The sequence below is a fragment of the Sitodiplosis mosellana genome, unplaced genomic scaffold, assembly GCF_009176505.1.
Source record: "Sitodiplosis mosellana isolate CC-2019 unplaced genomic scaffold, AAFC_SMos_1.0 Smas_scaffold_3, whole genome shotgun sequence".
Taxonomy (NCBI): Eukaryota; Metazoa; Arthropoda; class Insecta; order Diptera; family Cecidomyiidae; genus Sitodiplosis; species Sitodiplosis mosellana.
The window spans coordinates 1,697,973-1,718,138 of NW_022595246.1; the positions used below are offsets into that span (position 1 = coordinate 1,697,973).

General features: G+C 36.1%; 5 protein-coding genes and 1 non-coding gene across 7 annotated transcripts; 5 read left to right on the top strand and 1 right to left on the bottom strand.

The window, feature by feature from the left end:
• The first annotated feature begins 1,445 nt into the window (after window positions 1-1,445).
• LOC129565992 (uncharacterized) lies at window positions 1,446-7,327 on the top strand. The gene is made up of 2 exons (XM_055441469.1): window positions 1,446-1,560; window positions 3,110-7,327. Exons 1-2 carry the CDS (start codon window positions 1,521-1,523, stop codon window positions 7,252-7,254), a joined length of 4,185 nt encoding a protein of 1,394 aa, XP_055297444.1. The 5' UTR covers window positions 1,446-1,520; the 3' UTR covers window positions 7,255-7,327.
• Window positions 7,328-8,455: 1,128 nt separating this feature from the next.
• LOC129565993 (uncharacterized) lies at window positions 8,456-10,649 on the top strand. The gene is made up of 4 exons (XM_055441470.1): window positions 8,456-8,564; window positions 9,493-9,600; window positions 9,711-10,283; window positions 10,365-10,649. Exons 1-4 carry the CDS (start codon window positions 8,501-8,503, stop codon window positions 10,523-10,525), a joined length of 906 nt encoding a protein of 301 aa, XP_055297445.1. The 5' UTR covers window positions 8,456-8,500; the 3' UTR covers window positions 10,526-10,649.
• Window positions 10,650-11,007: 358 nt separating this feature from the next.
• On the top strand, window positions 11,008-12,660 carry LOC129566390 (uncharacterized). Of its 2 annotated transcripts, XM_055442275.1 has the most exons (4): window positions 11,008-11,151; window positions 11,473-11,613; window positions 11,688-12,143; window positions 12,344-12,660. In XM_055442275.1, exons 1-4 carry the CDS (start codon window positions 11,094-11,096, stop codon window positions 12,550-12,552), a joined length of 864 nt encoding a protein of 287 aa, XP_055298250.1. In that variant the 5' UTR covers window positions 11,008-11,093; the 3' UTR covers window positions 12,553-12,660. The 2 variants fall into 2 exon arrangements, with proteins under 2 accessions (XP_055298250.1, XP_055298251.1); XM_055442276.1 differs by lacking the exon at window positions 11,473-11,613.
• Window positions 12,606-16,662, top strand: LOC129566389 (lysosome-associated membrane glycoprotein 1-like). The gene is made up of 7 exons (XM_055442274.1): window positions 12,606-12,946; window positions 14,501-14,628; window positions 14,761-14,814; window positions 15,009-15,035; window positions 15,187-15,364; window positions 15,454-15,918; window positions 16,002-16,662. Exons 1-7 carry the CDS (start codon window positions 12,892-12,894, stop codon window positions 16,112-16,114), a joined length of 1,020 nt encoding a protein of 339 aa, XP_055298249.1. The 5' UTR covers window positions 12,606-12,891; the 3' UTR covers window positions 16,115-16,662.
• Window positions 16,663-16,803: 141 nt separating this feature from the next.
• On the top strand, window positions 16,804-19,142 carry LOC129566388 (transmembrane protein 115). The gene is made up of 3 exons (XM_055442273.1): window positions 16,804-17,609; window positions 17,724-17,903; window positions 18,020-19,142. Exons 1-3 carry the CDS (start codon window positions 17,086-17,088, stop codon window positions 18,543-18,545), a joined length of 1,230 nt encoding a protein of 409 aa, XP_055298248.1. The 5' UTR covers window positions 16,804-17,085; the 3' UTR covers window positions 18,546-19,142.
• Window positions 19,143-19,934: 792 nt separating this feature from the next.
• LOC129566609 (U11 spliceosomal RNA) lies at window positions 19,935-20,077 on the bottom strand. The gene has a single exon (XR_008687752.1). It is a non-coding gene; the product is annotated as a U11 spliceosomal RNA (small nuclear RNA).
• Between the last annotated feature and the right edge of the window lie 89 nt (window positions 20,078-20,166).

The following is a 20,166-nucleotide window of genomic DNA, read 5'->3' on the forward strand; positions in this document are numbered from 1 at the left end:
TTGTCATTGCAATTGTTTAAATAAAGGGTCGCCACTGTTTTTCATCTTTTCGTTCGATTTTTGCTTAATGTTGTTGTCATATAAAGACGTAGGTTTACTTTATATAAAGACATGTGAGTGCGAAATACGAATTAATTTTATCCAAGAAACGAAATCATTATTTTTGTATTCGTAGTCATTGTGCAATAAATAAAAAGGAATAGGCAAATGTATCATAACATCATCAAGTTAGAAATTGAAATTTTGGTTTTTCAGAAAATTTTCATCACTTTGTATCAATGTTCGATTTCATGAGGAATGTATAGCGAAGACAAAGCCGTAGGATTTCAGAAATAAAATTCATTATGAGCCAATTGATTCAATCAATTTAGACTCAAAACTTTGTTACAATACCTTTTGTAGAGTCAGTCCATTAACATTGCATCTGTACAAATATTGGAATGATGTAAATGTTCAACCATTTTAGAACACATTCAAAAGCTGAACATTGCAGCAGTGAGAGATTACTTTGTTCAATGAACTCTTCCAGCTATTTTAACAGACACGAGCCACTGATATTTCTAAATGATATGTCAGAATGTTGTTGCATCAGCTTTCAGCTGTGTGTACACTACCGTGCAAAAGTTTGGAACCACTAGGTATTTTTCATACAAATTGACCATTTTTGGTGGACTGATTAACATATTTCGGAAACACCTGCACTCTTGATATTTTGTGCATAGTTTCTACAACGTTTCAAAAGTAAATCACAGAGGTTTCATCAAAAAATATTCATGAATTTCAAAAATATAGCAATTTGAATTTTTACTGTGTGAAAAATGATCAAATTTGTATGAAGATTAAAACAGATCAAATTCAAATTGATATATTTTTCAAATGCGTGAATATTTTTTGATGAAACCTCTGTGATTTACAATTGAAACGTTGTAGAAACTATGCACAAAATATCAAGAGTGCAGGTGTTTCCGAAATATGTTAATCAGTCCACCAAAAATGGTCAATTTGTATGAAAAATACCTAGTGGTTCCAAACTTTTGCACGGTAGTGTATATCTGTATGCAAAATTGCAATACAAATGAACGAATTAATTTACTAGGATGAGATTAAAAACATGTCGATTTTAAATATGATATGATTCGCTGGGATCGTTTGAATGTGTCAGTTTATTGTCTCTCGATTCCACATGGGAAGTTGGGGCGAAATTCACAAATTCCGAACAGATTTTAAAAATAATTTTCTATGTATTTTCTCTTTATGGTAAAATCTAATGTCAAATGAAACGGGATTGCAAAAAACGTACAAGTTTCAATGAGTTTTATTGTGTTACTAATTATTACCCCACCTTCCCCTATGAAATCGCAATTTAAATTTATAATTGAACATTCTTTATATGAGCCAATGAGTAATTTTAAATTTACGTGACTTCTTCGTAAGATTCTGTAAACGCTTACTTTTATCCAATACTTCTCGTCATTCTACGAAGTGCCGCCGAAGGAAAAGTCATTATTTTGAAATCAATAATGAATTTATTAAATGGAAACATGTTATTTTCAAACATTGGTAAGCTATTTTATTATTACTTTTAAAGTCTAATCAAATGCCATATCCTTTTTTCATTTCAAAATGTTCACAATAATGCCAAAGGTTTCAAAGGCTGGCTAAAAAATTCATTTTTTAAATTTTTCCGTTAAGATGTATTTTCATGATATAAAAAAATATTTCTTGATATTTGTGTGTGTAAATTAAATTGCTACAATATCGGCCGTTTTACTTTTCCGTACACAACGTGTCAAGGGAAAGTAAAGGAATTGGTCCTGAAAACTTTTTTCGCAAAATTAGCTTAGATCATCATAAAAACTCATGAAACGCGTAGAAAACCACTTTTTGAGACACTTTTCCGTTCGTGTGCCGTCGTTGTCGTTGTCGTCGTCGTCGTCGTTGTCGTCGTTGGTGTTTGTTAACACGATAACTCAAAAAATAATTGAGATAATCAAAATCTGGAAATGCCAAAAGTTTTGTATTCGAAAAACTTAGTTTAAGTTCGAAGATGAGCCATTTTCGATTTGATCCTGGGGTACTTGCCCTAAGAAAAACCTCAAAAAATGGACACTTTTTAATGGGAGGTACCTGTAAATCGACTCCGATTGGCTTTTGGGAGAAAAATAAGATTCTGAAATTTTGAAACCAATCGGAATCGATTTACGGGTACCTCCCATTAATTTTTTTTGAAATGTTGACAAAAATTACCGATTTTTGGACAATTTTGTATGGGAGGTACCCGTTAATCGATTCTGATTGGCTTCAAACTTTCTGAGGTTTCATTTTTTGGAGAAAAAATAAGATTCTGATCATACAAAATTGTCAAAGTTTTAGTTAAAGTGACCGATTTTTCACTTTATTTTTATTATTATATTTCTATTGACTAGATCGAGAAGAGAGTAGGTTCATCTGACTTTGTTACGAAAGAGAAGAGTAAGTTTCTTTCGACTCAAAAATGGTTAAAGGCGAGTATGTTCATTTTTGGCGGGTCCTCGCGGTTTTCCACGGTTTCCGCGCAACAGATAAGAGACAACAACTTGGTGTCTTCGGCAAAGTTGTAGCACTCGAGGTCTTCTATAACATTGCTGAAGTCAGTTATCTCTTATCTCTTATCAATTCCGCGAAAAGCGCGAAAAATGATAAGAAAAAAAAGTTCTATATAAAATTTGCTTTTTATGTGCGCGATTTGCGCGCAACTGATAAGAGATAAGAGATAGATGACTTCAGCAATGTTATAGAAGACCTCGAGTACTACAACTTTGTCGAAGACACCATGTTGTAATCTCCTACCAGTTGCGCGAAAACCGTGAAGACCGCAGAGGCTAGACGGTACTACAACATACTCTACTTTAACGCCAACAGAATCATCAGAAAACATACTCTCCTCTTTCAAAATATATTAGAATTTTTTCACATACTCTCCTCTCGATCTAGTCAATAGATTTTCACTGCCTTTATTTCAAGAAAATTCACAAAAATAACCAAAAGTACCTACGGATAACGCAGGCCAACGGTACGGAAAAGTTCGGGACTACCAATGTAATTCTTTTTATTTTTTATTGATTTTCAGATTCCAATGCCAATCGCGATATTCCACCCAATCTGATAGCCACAGACAGTACGGAGATTACCGCGGTCATGTTGCCACTTATTACATTATCTCAGGCCGAGATTGATATCGTGGTCAAGCAGGTACCTGGTGGAGTAGCCAATATTCAAGATATTTATGGATTGACACCATTACAACATGGCATATTGTTCCATCATATGATGGACAAACAAGGGGACTCGTACGTGTTGGTAAGGCGTGTGCATTTTACTAATCGAGAGGCACTTGAACGTTACACAGCCGCTCTACAGAAGCTGATTGAGCGTCATGATATTCTACGCACTTTATTCATCTGGAAAGGACTAAATGAGCCAGTACAGGTTGTTTTGCGCCAAGTTCCTTCAATACTCACCGAATTTGCGATAAATGATACCGAAAAGCCAGTATTAAAGCAATTCAGCTATCAATTGGACCTGACACAAGCACCACTATTGCGTTTATTGGTAGCACCAACATCTGACGGAGGTTGGGTGGCATTGAAACTAATGCATCACTTGATTGGAGATAATGTCACCCTAGAGAGACTATATACAGAAATGCAGACCATAATTGATGGGCGGTATGATCAGTTGACAATGCCTATACCATATCGAAATATGGTGGCTCTAGCTCACCTTGGAGTTAGCCAAGACGAACATACTCGCTTCTTTACTGGAATGCTGGCCGATATTGATGAGCCGACTTTTCCGTTTGGTTTGAGCGACGTTGGCCAAGATGGGGCTGAGATTAGTGGTGCACAGCTGAAGCTGCCACAGACACTCAATAATCAGTTACGAATGGTTGCACGGAAGATACAGGTGAGCCAGGCTAGTATTTGCCATTTGGCTTGGGCACAAGTTCTTGCTCGAGCTAGTGGACGTGAGGCAGTAGTCTTTGGTACCGTGCTCTCCAGCTGTTTACAAATTCGAGAAGAGAACAATAACATCGTAGGGCCAATGATTAATGCGCTTCCAATCAGAATAAATATCAATGATGCAGACGTCGAGACTGCAGTGCGCCATACTCATGCAAGGCTGAGTCAATTGCTGGCTCATCAACACGCAACACTTATGTTAGCACAACGTTGCAGTGGAGTTCCAACTGGCTTGCCTTTATTCACTACATTGCTGAACTACGTCCATAATAAGAAGGCCGAGAATTTATCGCCATCGCTTAATGGAATAAGTGTTATAAATGAAGTGGAAGTGCGAACCAATTACCCATTAGCCCTATCGGTTGAAGATGATGGTGATTCCCTCGATTTGATGGTTCAAATAATTTCACCAATATCACCAACACGAATCTGTGCCTACATGCAACAAGCTCTGGAATCGCTTGCCGATGCATTAACTCACGATTCACAACAACCAGTTCGAAGATTGACTGTGATTCCACCGGAAGAACGCGCATTACTGCTACACGGCTTTAATCCTACAGATGTTGCGTATTCACCTGCCCGCTGTCTTCATCAGCTATTTGAGATGCAGGTGGAATTCGATGCACAAGCGGTTGCCGTGGAATGTAATGGAGAGTTTCTAAGCTATTCAGAACTCAACGCTCAAGCTAATCAGCTGGCGCATTACCTTATCGCCAAGGGCGTCAATTCAGATGATCTTATCGGACTTTGCGCTGAGCCCAGTATAACAATGATCGTAGCAATGCTGGGTATTCTAAAAGCTGGTGGCGCCTATGTACCACTCGATCCAGCCTACCCGAGTCAACGGCTGACTAATATTCTACAGGATGCAAACCCTAAATTTCTTTTGGCGGACGCTACTGGTCAGAAAGCGTTGGGAGACCATCAAGTACCAGTGGTTGACTTGTGCACATCTTTGCCTGCCGATTTATCAATCGACAATCCGGACGCGGTCAAACTCGGAGTCACTCCAAGCCATCTAGCCTATGTCATTTATACTTCTGGCTCAACAGGAACACCAAAAGGAGTAATGGTCGAACATCAGCATGTAGTTCAACAAATGGTGGATAATCAGAACACATTTGATTTCAATAAACAAGATAAGATGTGTGTGATCTCTTCGATGGGTTTCGACAGTTCTGTATGGGAGATATGGAGTGCGTTTTTTATTGGTTGTCAATTGTCGATCGTACCATTTAATATCATCCGTTCTGCCGACAAATTGTATGAATGGATCTGTGCCAGCGGTATTACTGTATTGAGTCAAACTCCATCAGCATTTAAAATGCTTATGCGAGCGGAAAACATCAGTTCCCGATCCCATAAATTGCGATATATTATCCTTGGTGGTGAGGCATTTGATCCATTGATTTTAAGGGATTGGCATGAAAAGAATCCTGAAAGTCAAACCGTGTTAGTCAATATGTATGGTCCAACCGAAACTATTATTGATGCAACAAGTTGGATTTGTGATATTGAAACTTCTGAAAAGTTATTGGTAGTACCAATTGGTCGTCCGCTGCCAAGCTATCGAATTTATCTGCTGGATGCATATGGCGACCCTGTACCACTAGGAGCCGAAGGGGAAATGTATGTGGGTGGTGTTTGTGTGGCACGCGGCTACCTTAACCGTTCTGAACTTACCGCAGAACGTTTTCTACCCGATCCATACAGTGACAATCCAGCAGCACGCATGTACCGTTCTGGTGATCGCGCACGACATCTGCCTGATGGCAATTTGATCTATATGGGACGTATTGACCAGCAAGTAAAAATACGTGGATTCCGAATTGAGCTAGGCGAAATCGAAGCCCGTCTGGTCGAGCATCATCAGGTACACGAAGCTGTTGTGAATCTTGGTGATGAATCAGATGCTCGTTTGGTCGCTTATGTGGTGGCCGACGCAGATTCATTATTAGCCCAAAACCTACGCAGTTATCTGTCAAAATTACTGCCTGATTATATGGTACCAGCGGCTTATGTGTGTTTACCATCTTTACCACTCACACCCAATGGTAAACTGGATCGGCGAGCATTGCCACCACCAAATGATGAAGCTTTTGCCACTCAGCCATATGAAGCTCCACAGAATGCGATTGAAGAATTATTGGCCGTTATCTGGTGTAAGCTCCTAGGTATTAAACGTATCAGCCGAAATGACAGTTTCTTTGAGCTGGGCGGAAACTCATTCCTCGTTATGCAGTTGATCAACCAAGCAAAACTACAAAATATTCACATTAATGCTCGTGGAATATTTTCGTTTCCAGTACTTAAGGACTTAGCATTGGAAATAATTGATGTTTCAAATCGGTTGTATTGTGAATTTGCTATTCCAGTTCGTCAAAGTGGTAATCAAACACCCATATTCATGTTGCCAAGCGGCGATGGAGATATAGCTTACGCTTTTGAGCTAGCGCATCGGATAGATGAAAGATTTCCTGTTTATATGTTACCGTGGCCTTCACCAGATAAAAAACAGCCATCATCTATGGAGGAAATGGCTACAAGAATGGTAGACCTGATAAAGAACGTTCAGCCAAATGGCCCTTGTGCAATTATCGGCTACTGTACTGGGGGTATTCTGGGCTATGAAATAGCAAACCAACTTCTAACAAGTCGCTATCCAGTTTCGTTCCTAGGTTTTATCGATACATATTCACTCGATGCAATTAAACCCAACGAAGATGAAACAGAAGCTGAATCCTTTTTAAATTACTTGGCATACAAATGTTCAGAATTTGATGCGTTCAATGAGTTGGAGTGGTGGATCGCGACCAGCAAAATGACTCTCAATGAAGCAATTGAAGAGGTCAAAAAGACGAATATAAATTTAAAAAGAATAGATGTCGAATGGGAAGCCTTATTTTCGAAGCAATGCGACCATTACCAAGATATGTGTATAGCCTACAAAATCCACTCGTTGCCGCTGAAAGTACATTTATTTAAGGCAATGGAATACGGATTATTACATACTAGAAATGAATTCTTAAACATCAATTTTCAGCATATTATCGAAAGCAACAAGGCATTTTATGATCTTCCAAAGCTTGGCTGGGAAAATAGCCATCTTACGACTGAATTCCACGTTATTCCGGTTAACGGTGATCATTTAACGCTGATGTCGGAGCCAGCTAATCGGATTTCACTGGCAGACAAAATAGCTCAGTTGCTCCTTGCTAATGAGTGTGGGCCAGTGTCTGAGACAAAATGAAAATCTTCTGCGGAATAGAGTAGGTGTAAGCGCATGAAACATGAATAAACAATAATTTTGTTCAAAAACCAGATCTCCGACTCTGAAACATAGTGTTTCATTTTCTCGTTTCATTAAAACCCTGATTTATAACTCTTCATATGGAAAGGCAATTCGTCAAGTGTTGTACTGTGATATAATGATCATGAAATAATTGGATACTTACTTCCTTGCCCTACATTCATAAAATAGTAGTAAAAGCAACCAAAAGAAAAGAAGTTTAATTATGTCATCGACTTTTATTGAAGAATGAACAATGAACATGGATGAAGGTAAAAGTGCTATTCAACATATTAACCAATTCAATTTGGTTGCTCTATATTTTTGCGCCACGTTTTTGCCATCATTTTTCATATTCTCACTGTTCTTTTGTCTTTTGTTCCGTGTGAATAACGAGTTGAGTAAAAGGAACATGTGAATCGAATACGCAGCGCAACGTAATCAAGCAACACACGAGCACTTCCTTTTGTAAAGATCAAGGTCAACGTGCTCATATGCATACATGGAAGGTGTTGAATTACCTAAAGACGGACCAACGATTTATTACATTAGTTCATGTTCCCGTGAAAACCAACCATCCAAATCGGCAACAAACCATATTGAATGGAACATCAACGGTGCTTTCTGTACTACTTTGCACGTGCTATGCGAACTCACAATGTCTATGGAACGATGTGATATGTGGCGCAACTAGGTGATGGCCGCAGAAGTTCTGTCAAAATTCATATACAACCAACTTGACATTCAGTTATATAGTCCAGCTAACCCATAGTATATCCGTCCATGGGCTGGGTGCGCCACCAGCGTGAAAAAATATGACAGTATATGATTAATACACAGCATATTGTGAGTTCGTGCTATGGCTATGCAAATATCTAGATTTTAGTATGTGTTTATTAAATAATATTTAATGTTCCATCAGAAATTTTTCGATTATTTCTAAGAAGTTGGAAACTAATTTATTCGTCTATGCCATTTTCGATTGAATTTCTTTCCATGAATTCATTTTTTTTAATATAATTCATATTTTATCAGAGCTCCGACATTGTAACCAAGATATAAAAGAGGGTGCGTCAGCTTAGTTGCTGGTGATATGATTTTATTTATTTCATTTCTCTTTTCATAAGAAATTTTGATTCATTCATATTATTTCGGACTGTAATTTCAATTGTATAACTGGAATCCTGAATAAATAAATTCATTAAGAATGGAATTTAAGTTAGTTTTTCGGTTTTCTATCATATTTCTACTGTTTAGTTTGGACATGTACGGTGGGTGTAATAAATTACTCAATATTTGTATATTATTTGTATCAGTGATAAATGTCGATGATCAAAAATGATTAAATAATGACCATTTGTAACATTGTGTAACGTATCAGATTGCGAAATTGTAATAAAAAATAGAAGCATTTGTTAATTGCCACTTCGTCTGTTTATTTTATGTGAAAGAAATAGGCCTATTTATCGTGTGCATGTATGTGACAAACTGTGTTTATTGTGGACCAAATTTCGTCATTGTGTTCGGTGGCAACGGTGCTTTTTGTTTTGCTTTTCAACTGAAACAGTTGTCTTTTTTCACTTAAAAGAATGAGTAAAACAGTTTGGCAATATCCAAGCCAACAACTCTTTTTTTGACTTAAAGGTCAATGCAGATTGTTGCTTTCAACATTTTTACGTTCAATGTTCCAATTAAGGAGAGACATGTGTCAGAGAAATAAGGAAACCGATCACACAATATACATATTTGCAAAATTCATTGAACTTGACAAAAATGCCATAAAATGTCAAGAGAAAATACACACAAATATGGATGTAACTTGCATTTGCATTGCAAATAGTGAAGTGGATACGACGAATCAAGCTAATTTACAATGCAAAAGTTAGAAATAATGTTTATTTGGAATTCCATTCATGCTTCATATATATTTCAACCAACGGTTTGCGGTACGGTACACTCATTATCCAATTAGTCACACTAAATTAAATAATTGACATTTTTTTGGTATGAGTTACACTAGCTGTATCGCTCGAAATGAAATATTTCAAGAATGAAATGACGAAACTGATTTATGACATGAAATCAATGAGATTTAATTCCAGCTTAATTTGCTGAAGAAATCCGAAAATGTGATTAACCTCGTCTTACCTACAAAATAATTATAAACTTAAATTTTGTCCGTTTGAACTCGTTTTAAAGCCATTTCAGTAAGCACTAGATCATCAAAAAGCCAAAATCAATCACCCGATGGACGTTGTATATTGGTTACGGTTTGCGCTCGATTAAATGTTACTTACCCCACAAAACGTACGATTTTTTTTTTCATATAATTTTGCTTTGACATTTTAGAAATGTCAGTTACTGTACTTTATTCTATTTTTTTCAATCTCACTTGATTTAATTTTTGATGTTTTCAGATGGAAAGCCTCAGACTGAACATAATTATAAAATACCGATAAATAATAAGCAATACTATTCCAGTTGCTCACACGATGAAACTTATCAAGAGATTTCCATTCAGTGGATTGACAAAGACAAAAATCTATACAATACAATGAATTTGACATTTTATCTGAATGACGCAACGAAGACATTTACGTTGGGTGCTATTGCTTTTCAATTGGCTGCTGAGATTTTTCCTAGCGGTTCATACGATTGGTTTGAATTATTCTACTTTGGAAACACTCTGTCGGCACCATTTGGCAATTCATATCAATGCGGTCGAATCAAATCCTTGCCATTGCGGCTGAAAAACGATAAGAACATTACTGGAATGGTTGAGTTGACAAATATTCAGTTTGAAGCGTATCGCAATGGAAAAAGAAGGAAATTTTCTACTCCGAAGAATTGCGAAATGAATGAAAAACCCAAAACATCGACTGAAGGCACAACATCAAGTGAGGATAATAGATTGGCTGAACATCAAACGTCAACTGAAGGCGAGAGCCATAAATCTAATGGAACGCAAATTTCCAACAACTCAACAAGAGGTTCATATTCACTATCACCTCTGTTAGCGCTATTTTAATGACAACGGAATTTACTAATAGTGTTTTTTTGTTCCATTTCAGATATTGCGATTATTATCTCTGTTGTTATTCCGTTCATACTTGTTGCACTTATTGCATTAGTATATTTTATCTATCTTCATCGCTGCAATTCGACTACAGCAGATAAAAAAAAGCTTTACAAAGTAAAATGCACCGAAAGTAATGAGAAACTATGGCTTTAATGCTTTAATTTTTTCAACACGCTTTTCAGACTGAAAATTTCAGTTATTCTGCGGTCATATCGGAAAAGTGTCCACATTCTCTTCTTTCTCAAAGCGAAAAGCGACAACAATATTCATCAAATTAAAATAAATACAAATAAAAAATGCTAAAAGAATTTTTGTCACCATTTTTTTTTTTTTGGAAACAATACTGACACACAACATTCGAAAGAACCATCCCCATTCAAAAAGTTTTTCTACACTATTCTTTTACACACCGTCTCCACTCGCATTTAGTTCCCATTACATTAGATACACGTTGACCGTTGAAATCCAATGGAAGTGGAGAATAGTGTAAAGCTGTTTGAAGTTCTTTAAATTTTTCATTAGATAAGGAAAACCGATTCAAACACACTCCAGAAACCGATTCGTCATAGTCTGTGTTCATAGCGATAGCCAAATTATTTAAAAACAAATAATATCAGTATTTTGAATGGGTTTGAACACATAACACACGCATTACGGATAGAATTTAAATTTAAGAAATGTTTTTTTTTAACGCAAACAAGTTTATTAGTTTATTTAAAAAATGATTGAGTGGAAAATGAAGTGGTTGGCGAGATTTACTCTAGTCATAAGCATTTGTGGTAAGGGTTTGACTTAAAGAAACAAAAAATATGGTAGCGAATGTAGAAATGCCAAACAAATAGCACGTTGACTTACGACAAAATAAAATTATATTTGATTGTTGCATCATCGAAATACTTGAACGAAACGGTACAATAAGTGCACCATTCATTTAATCAACGTGCCAACAACACTGGAAATCATACAACTCGGTGCTATTTTTAGACGAACACCTTACGTTTTGAACACGTACCTAATAAATAAAATTGATGTATTTTTAAGTTTTTTCTCTCTCTTGAATTTCCAATTCATCATTTGTGATTTTTTTTATTTCGTTCAAGTCTTGGTATTTTTGTTTTATGAAGCTGACTTATTCCCCACTGGAAATGTTTCAAAAGTGGCTATACTAAATGATAAAAATGGGCACAATTGCATCATGGTCGCTTTCTCCATTCAACTGAATGTATCTTATCCTACGACGAGTAAAAGAAATCCAGAACATTTCATCAAATTTAAGATTTGTTTTAATTTAAATGATTTATCCTGATGATTTCAGATGGACAACAAAAGTACGGCCGCTACGAACTCCGTGATAATACAACAACTATCAATCAAGTCAACGGCATGTGTTGTGATGGCAAAAGTGAACAATATATTCTGATTCATTGGATGGAAACAGGGAGCCACGACTTAATGAATTTGACATTTCATCGAAATGAAAAATCACGCGGCTATTCTCTAAATCGAATAGATTTTAATTTATCCGCCAAACTCTTAGCAAATGGTACCGATGAAATGCTGACATTCCATTATACCGGTGATATTTTTCAAGTACCATTGGGAATGTCATATCACTGCTCTAGAGAGGACACATTCGAATTAAAATCAAGTGAACATACAAATGATTCGGTCGGGACGTTTCATTTCTCGCAAATTATGGCAGAGGCATATCGCACAACGACCAATACATTTTTCTCAACTGCTATCGATTGTTCGTTTTCCAGAAAGCAACGTGAGTTTGAGCTAAATATTTCGACCCATAATTTATATATATCGAGAACACTTGGATTAAGCAGAGTTGAAATTTTCAATTAGAAAACTATTTTATATTTAAAAAAATACTAGTAAAGATAACCCAATTTCAAAGAATAATAACACGTTTTTAAAAATAATCTCGTTCAATAGAAACCAATTTATTTTCGTTCATTTCAGACGGCATCTTCATTGCGCTTGGAATTGCAATCATATTATTTGTGCTTTTTTGGAATACTACATTCGGCATCGAGGCGAATCGACCACTTAATACAAACACATGTCATAGTCAAATAAATTTGAACTTTAAATGCTTCACAATGTTTAAAAATCGTCTCATTGGATTTAACGGACTTTTGAATCGAATGAGTTCCACTTGGGACATATAAATGTTGTGGAACAGTTCAGTGGATGATTAGCATTGGAGCGCCCTCTGCGTTGTACAATGTATCAATTGACAGATAATTAAATGCATTGAATTGCGTTGTAAAAATCAACTCATTTGTTTTTTTTGTTGAGAAGTGATCGCAAGCGAAACCAAATCGCACCCAGTCAGTGATAAAGAATAAGAAGAAGAAGAGCAAAGAAAAATATTTTAAAACTGTTTATTAAATACATTTTCTGTTCCATTGAATCGGTCGTTTTCTTTGTCGAACAAAGAATAAAAACTTGACTAAATTTCGGATCAAATTGTTTAAATAAATTGAGATAGAGACAAAGGAAGAAAAATGAAGCTCAAGGCATTTTCAGTGATATTTTCATTGTTTATTGTGGGCCTTTATGGTGAGTACTGACTTTACTGTTATCTTCTAACCTTTTCTGCTATCGAATCATTTTTGTATTTGATTATTCTATTTATGTCGCCCTCTAATGAATATTTTTTTCCATGATGTACGTACAGCGACACTGAAATCGCCTCTTTTTTTCATGTTTTGTTCATTTTTATAATTTTTCATTTCGTTCATTTATCAAAAAATGAAGTTCATTTTCTGTGTGTTGCGTTGAAAAAAAAACAATCTTTGTCTGTTACTTTGTTCTTTTAAAATCAATTCAAGGATTAGGATGTGAAAACTCATTGCAATTGATAATTTTTTGTTGTGATTCACATAAACTTCCCAACGCAATACGATTTACACGAACTACTCAACCCGATGTAAAATGCTTTGCCCGCATTATTGAGATAGTCGTCATTATGTTGCTAGTTTTCGGGGAGGGGGAGACGTTTCCAGAAAATGTTTATTGCTGTAATTGCATTAAAAAGAATCTTCACAAAAGACACAATTTTGTAGAAAACAGCAACAAATGCTTATGATTTAATATTATTCATGTCCATTTTTCGCACCGAAAACCAAACAGACTTGATAATGTGACATTCATTTTCCGTTGCAATGTGATTTCAATTCTGACTCGTCATTACGACTCATTCTAATACATAATATCGATGAGTCAATGGTGCAACACATAATCTAAACCAATTAAAGTGATCTCTGTCTTGTCTACTTTGATTCAAGTGACAAACATATTTGCACACAGCGCAACGTTATAATCTCAATCCGATGTAACTGTATTAAAACGTGGTAGTTGTGTTTCGCAACACTTGTTTTTCTACTACTTCCATTCGATAATACACACACCGAGCGTTTGGCGAAAAGAGCTGCAAAGTTCAACCGTTTGGTCAATATTAATGTAATTTAATCTAACAAACGCAGTGATTCACTTTTTCACGCGCTCATAGCAGCTGAGCTCAGATCAAAATGTAGCAACGTTCATCTCAGATTCTACATTGATACACATTTTTCTGTTTGCTAGACCGACTAGGTTTATCTTGCCTTTGAAATGTTCACTAAGAAAAAAAATTATTTTTTACTTTATCTTCTAGAATTTTTCGATTTTGCGTATCATTTTTTAAACACAGACGCTATGCTCTTTTTAAGCGGCATTTATGTGTATCGCTGCCATTTTTATCTTATCGCACGCGTTGTATGAGACTTCATTTTATGGTATTTTCCATTGCTCGACCAACAATTTATGGTACAGATTATACTATGCAACACTTGCATATATGCATACAGCGCAGACATTCAGAAGTTGTTTATATTTTCTCAAGCGGGTCTATTTAAAAAATGACTGAATTTTGCCCATAACAAATCTTTCTCCAATGGACGATTCCTTTTATTACAAGTGGAATTAAATTTTGGAACAAAGTCCTATATTGTGACTAATATGAATGTTTTTTTTTATTTTTCGACTATTTTAAGACAAACCAATCGTATCATATAATTTGATTTGATGTTTTACAATCTTTCAAAAACAATGTTATTTATCATTTTTCGACAGCCGCAAGTGTAACTGATTTACCACCAGCCACCCAACCAGCAGAACTCCCTGCTCCAATTGAGAAGAAAACAACCACCACGGTGGCTCCTTCAACAACGACAGTATCAACCAGCACCACAGAGGCTCCGGTATGTTGAATAAATTATGTTTTGAAAACAAATTTCATTTTGTTGTTTGAAAAAAATCAATTCAAGCTGACATTTCTTGATTAAATAAGCGCAAAGGTTGACAAACTTGTCATTTTCTTATTTAAATAACAGACTGAATCAACGACAGCAATACCGACAAGCACAACAACGCCTTCACCAGCTCCGGTACGTGTTATCTTTGATTTCTTTCCGCTTTGGAATTTCGAGGAAAATTTCGCATGGACTTTAATTCTGGATTTATCTAGCGATTAACGTATCCGTGTCTGACGAGATTACGCTAATTACAAACAATTTATGTTTTTTAAATCATTGTTCAATATTCGACATTATAATATATAAAATGTTTCTGTTACTTTCAGACAACTCCTACTACAACGGCAGCTACGGTACGTGATTCGTTCCTATTCTTGAATTATCTCAAGCAGAAAAATATGGCAATAATCACGGCATACCGTTGCTATTGCTTAATTTGTTATCATTTTGATAACCATAATTGATTGTTTTAATAAGCAAATGTGTTTAAATTGTTATTTACAGACAACTGAAGCCCCCACAACAACAGTAACACCAACACCAACAACAACAACAACAACCCCGGCTCCAACACCAGCACCAGTACCCGGAAAGCCACAAGAAGGAAAGTATGTTGTGTCGAATGGAACTACGTCCTGCATCTTACTCCAGTTCGCTGCTCAGTTGAATGTGTCATACTATGGTAATTGAAATTGCATGTTTCTTTCTGCTTTGAATAATCCGTTGGAATATTTAATCAATTTCGTTCTTCACGAATATTCCATCATACAGATGAAAAGGCCGGTGTCCAGTATAAAATCTACAATATCCCCGGAGCAACTGGTGATAAATTCAAAGAAGCTGAAGGAAACTGTGGCAACACCTCCCAATTTATTGTCATCGAATGGACCGAAGCCGATGAAAAAAACACATTGAAATTAACATTCAGCTTGAACGAAACCGCTAAAGAATTCTCATTGACAGAGTCCGTGTTCAATTTGTCTACGAAAATCGTTCCAGGCAGTAATAATCGTACCATCTTATACTATGTTGGCAACACATTTGAGGCACCAAAAGATAAATCTTATCACTGCACTCGAGTTCAAACATTGAACTTAACCGACACTGATCATGTCACAAACACCACCGTCCCATCTGGAACTGTGAGTGTATCGAGTATTTTGGTCCAAGCCTTCCATTTGGGAGATAAACAAGAATTCTCAACAGCCATTGACTGTGATGCCATTAACACGCCAGGTACATATACTCGATAAAATCTTCAATTACGGTTTGGAAATGATTCAATACTCAACCGATTGTTTGTGTTTTTTTTTTTTCAGATATTGTACCAATTGCCGTCGGAATCGCATTGATTGCATTAGTCGTTGTTGTTCTAATCGCATACTTGGTAGGACGTCGTCGTGCCGCCGCTCATGGCTATGTTAGCATGTAAATCGAATCAATTGATCGATTAGTCAAATTACAAACCATCCCAAAAAAAAATACGAGCAAAACAATATAACATTTGGCCTTTATTCTTGCGCTAACATCAAACGCAATTCGAAAAACAAAAAGAATTAATTAATCGAAGCAAACAATTTTTGAGAGACACCAACACAAATCTTCTTTTTTTTCCTGTCTTTTTTTCTCAAACTGCAGTTTATTGTGCTGTGAATTACAAAAGAAAAAAAAACCATTTAAATATTTGTATACAAGATAGTAATTAATTTAGAGAACGAACTGAAATGTAGAGTTAAACGTTAAAGAAAATGGATAACCGATAAAAGACACACAAACGAAATTGGCGTGAAATTTGTACCGTTTTAAAGAGTAGGTTTTTTTAAGTAGTTAATTCCCGAATTTCAAAACAATCAAACACAAATTTTAACAAACATTTTCCTTCTTCACTTTTGCGAAGAAACACACGAAAACACTGAATTAAAATGCTTTTCCAGAAGGACCATTGTAAAAAAAAAAAAATAAAGTTGAATAAGAAGGGAATTCTTCTCTTGGTTTGCATTTCATTTCATATTATTTTGGATGAAGAAAAAAAATTTCAGCTTGAAAAATTGTGTTGGTAAAATCCGAATCTCGCGCAGAAAAACGGAGCAAAAATTCCGTCTGTCACAATTCATTTCGTATTTTACGTTTGGTACGCTTTGGGTAGTTCGTAAAAGTGACGTTTTGCGTTTCGACGGCATTGTGTACGTTGTGGTGCGTTCGTATGTTTGTTATGAAAGTTGTTGTTGTTGGACCAACTGTCAAAATCGCACAGTATATCTTATAGAGTAAAACGTCATCGAACAATAGAAAAAAGGAAGAAAAAAAAGATTATTTCTCCTTGGATGCATTTGGGTGGTGAACTGAAATTTTGATTGAGTGTAATTTCATTTTCGAGCGATTGTTAAGACATTTTTGGCAAACATGGCAACGCGATCGTTATCCCGAAATTTGCCATATATAAATCAACAGATAGCTGCATTATTGGTCAACACGTCACCGTCGGTTAAGTTCATTTGTATCGTCACCGTATTCGGTTATCTGCTGTCATTCTCTGAAACGGCTATAAAAGCGCTGAGCGTCACTCCAGGCTACATTCTACCGCCACAATTTTGCATTTGGACGGCGTTCACCTTTTGCTTCCTGGAACTGTATTTGTGGGAAGTATTTTTGGATATAATCATCGTTGGACTGTGTGGTAAACTCATCGAACCACTATGGGGTCAAATGGAAATGATGACTTTTTTTGCCATCACAAACATCGGTGTGGCCGTCCTCTCGTCCATGTACTATTTGTTTGTTTATTTTTGCACAAAAGACGATGAACTATTGTTTGATGTTCACATCCATGGACTATCTGGATACGTGGCAGCCGTCTGTGTGGCCGTTCGACAAATCATGCCCGATTTGCTGATCGCCAAGACACGTATTGGCAAACTCACAAATCGGTATGTTACCCAATTTTATCTATTTTGCCGTGTGAAAAATAAAACCTTGAATCGATGCCAATTATCGAAAAAAGATTTACAATAAACTTATGGTTTTTATTTGTGTATTTTTAGCAATATGCCATTGATTGTGGTGTTCTTTTCAATAATCTTCTGGTTGTGTGGAATTTTGGACGGAACCACGCCAACGATGTTTATATCGGGGTTGATTGTCTCATGGATCTACTTGCGATTTTACCAGTTGCATGCCAATGGTAATCGAGGCGATGGTTCAGACAGCTTTACATTTGCTAGGTAAATAATATTCAAACGATGGTTACATTGTAGGCAATCGATGTAATTCTGATTTCTAATACACAAAACAATTCGAGTTTGTAATGAAGTTAAAGAAAATTCCGTCCATATTTCAGCTTCTTCCCGACAATTTTGCAACCAGCAATCAGTGCTCTAGTCAATCCATTACATAAGCTATTTTTACGCATTGGTATCGTTAAGCCGCATGTTGCGTCACGAAACTCAGCACATTCGTTGACCTCGGTGGTGTCTATACAAAATGTTGATATGCACGACATGGAACGGCGACGACAAATCGCTCTGAAGGCATTGAGCGAACGATTGTCACGAACCACAGACTCGAGTAGACAAAAAATTCTACCGAAATCATTTCCACATCATCATCATCACCATCAAGGTCACAGTCATGGTCATGGTCATGCTCATGGACACCAATTCTCCGACAGTGATCAACCTTCGTTCATAGCGTCGACAAAGGCTCCGATGGAGTTCACTATACCTGCAATCCCCTTGCCACCACCACCATCAATGATAACGCCCGCACAATACTCGCAGCCAACTGAAGCAGCTGCACAAGGTGCCACAACGGCAACCCTCATTGACCTGGGCTCGTCGACCGATCAACCGTCGAATAATTCATGAAGCTCAGACATTGATTTGATAGCAACTGTTTGAAGAAAAATTTTTTTTAGCAAATTCTAATTAATTAACCGTTAATGATATGTAAGCAACGAATTAGTCAGTGATTTATCCTTGTTGAATGCGCGATTATTGTCTCCTTTGAACTCATCCAAAATAATTGATGCATATTACTCTTTGTTTCATTCACGGATTAATGGACTTGATCCGTATCGACTTATTTTCTCTTTTTTTTCCTTCTCTCTATCAATTGGAAAAACTATTCATCTAATGTCCATCTTATTTCCATCGACATTTCGTTCTATTCATCATCGAGAAGCATTTCTTTTTCTCAGTCTTTTTTAAATTTACAAATGAAGGCGATCCATGCATCGTTTTGGAAACATTTCTGTACTTTTGTAAATATTAAAACACTGATAACAAATTTTCAATTTAAATTATTCATTTTCGGGTTTTTTTTATGAATTTTTTCTTCGCGTTTTAACTTTTTTGCTCATGTGCAAAGAAAAAAAAATGATATGTAAAAAGTGACATGATTGTATAATGTATGGTCTAAGATTTATTTGATTAAGAAAATAAAACACTTTCTGAAAATTAAAACGATCTGTTGTTCATCTCATTTTGCTTTTTTAGAGATATTTTTTCTCGATTTTTCTTATAGCAAAACATACATTTCGAATGACATTTTGTATTGATTTACGTTTCAGCTTCACTCACTCTCTCATTCAAATGTCAATCAGCTGTTTTGGGTGTTATCGATCAAACAAAAGTGTTCAGTTTCCTATTGCAGCAATCCTGTGCATTGAAATTTGGGATTTTCGATTGAAAAACGCCTTCACAGTTTGTGCACCGTGAAAATGCCACCGGATCAAAGGAATGTGTTTCAACGATTGTTCAAAAAAGATACGGTAAATTCCCTAGTTCGTCGCATTTGTGATAAGAATACGTGTCATGATTCATTGGACTTGGTGTTATCGTCAGTTTATAATCACGAAAAAGACTTATTCGTGAGTAAATTTCACACATTACTGCAACTCGAAAATGCCAAATATAATCCGGTCAAAGAAAAAATATACAATGAAATGCTTGAGGCTCAGAGAAATAATATTCATCATCCGCTTGTGATTGGTAAAATTCAACTGAATACCATTGAAATGACTGTTATTAATTTAAATCATTTTTTTTTTGTTAAATTGTTGGCAATTTTGTTCGTCAAAAGGTGGAATTACCGAGAAGAAATCACCGCATAGCGTGAAATTGATTTGCATGGGTCATCATACGCCAATAACAAACCCAGGATATTCCAGACAACCACTCGATGGAAACATCTTCAAATATTGATGACTTTTACTTCACTTCGGTTTTGGCTTTGAGAGACAAAGAGAGAAAGAGAGAGGCGTCTTCAATGTATAACAGCCCCTGGTTCCAAAAATTGTGTACTAGGTATGATCTTGATATCCATACCTCACTGTCGTCCGCACAATGTGCAGCCAACAGTGCACTATGAGTATTCAAGTAGAGTGAGTACCCTTTTTCAAATGCAAGCACATTTTTTACTTATCCTTCAATATCCAGCTAATACGTTGCACTAGCGAATCATAAGCATTTTGATATGTTAAATTTA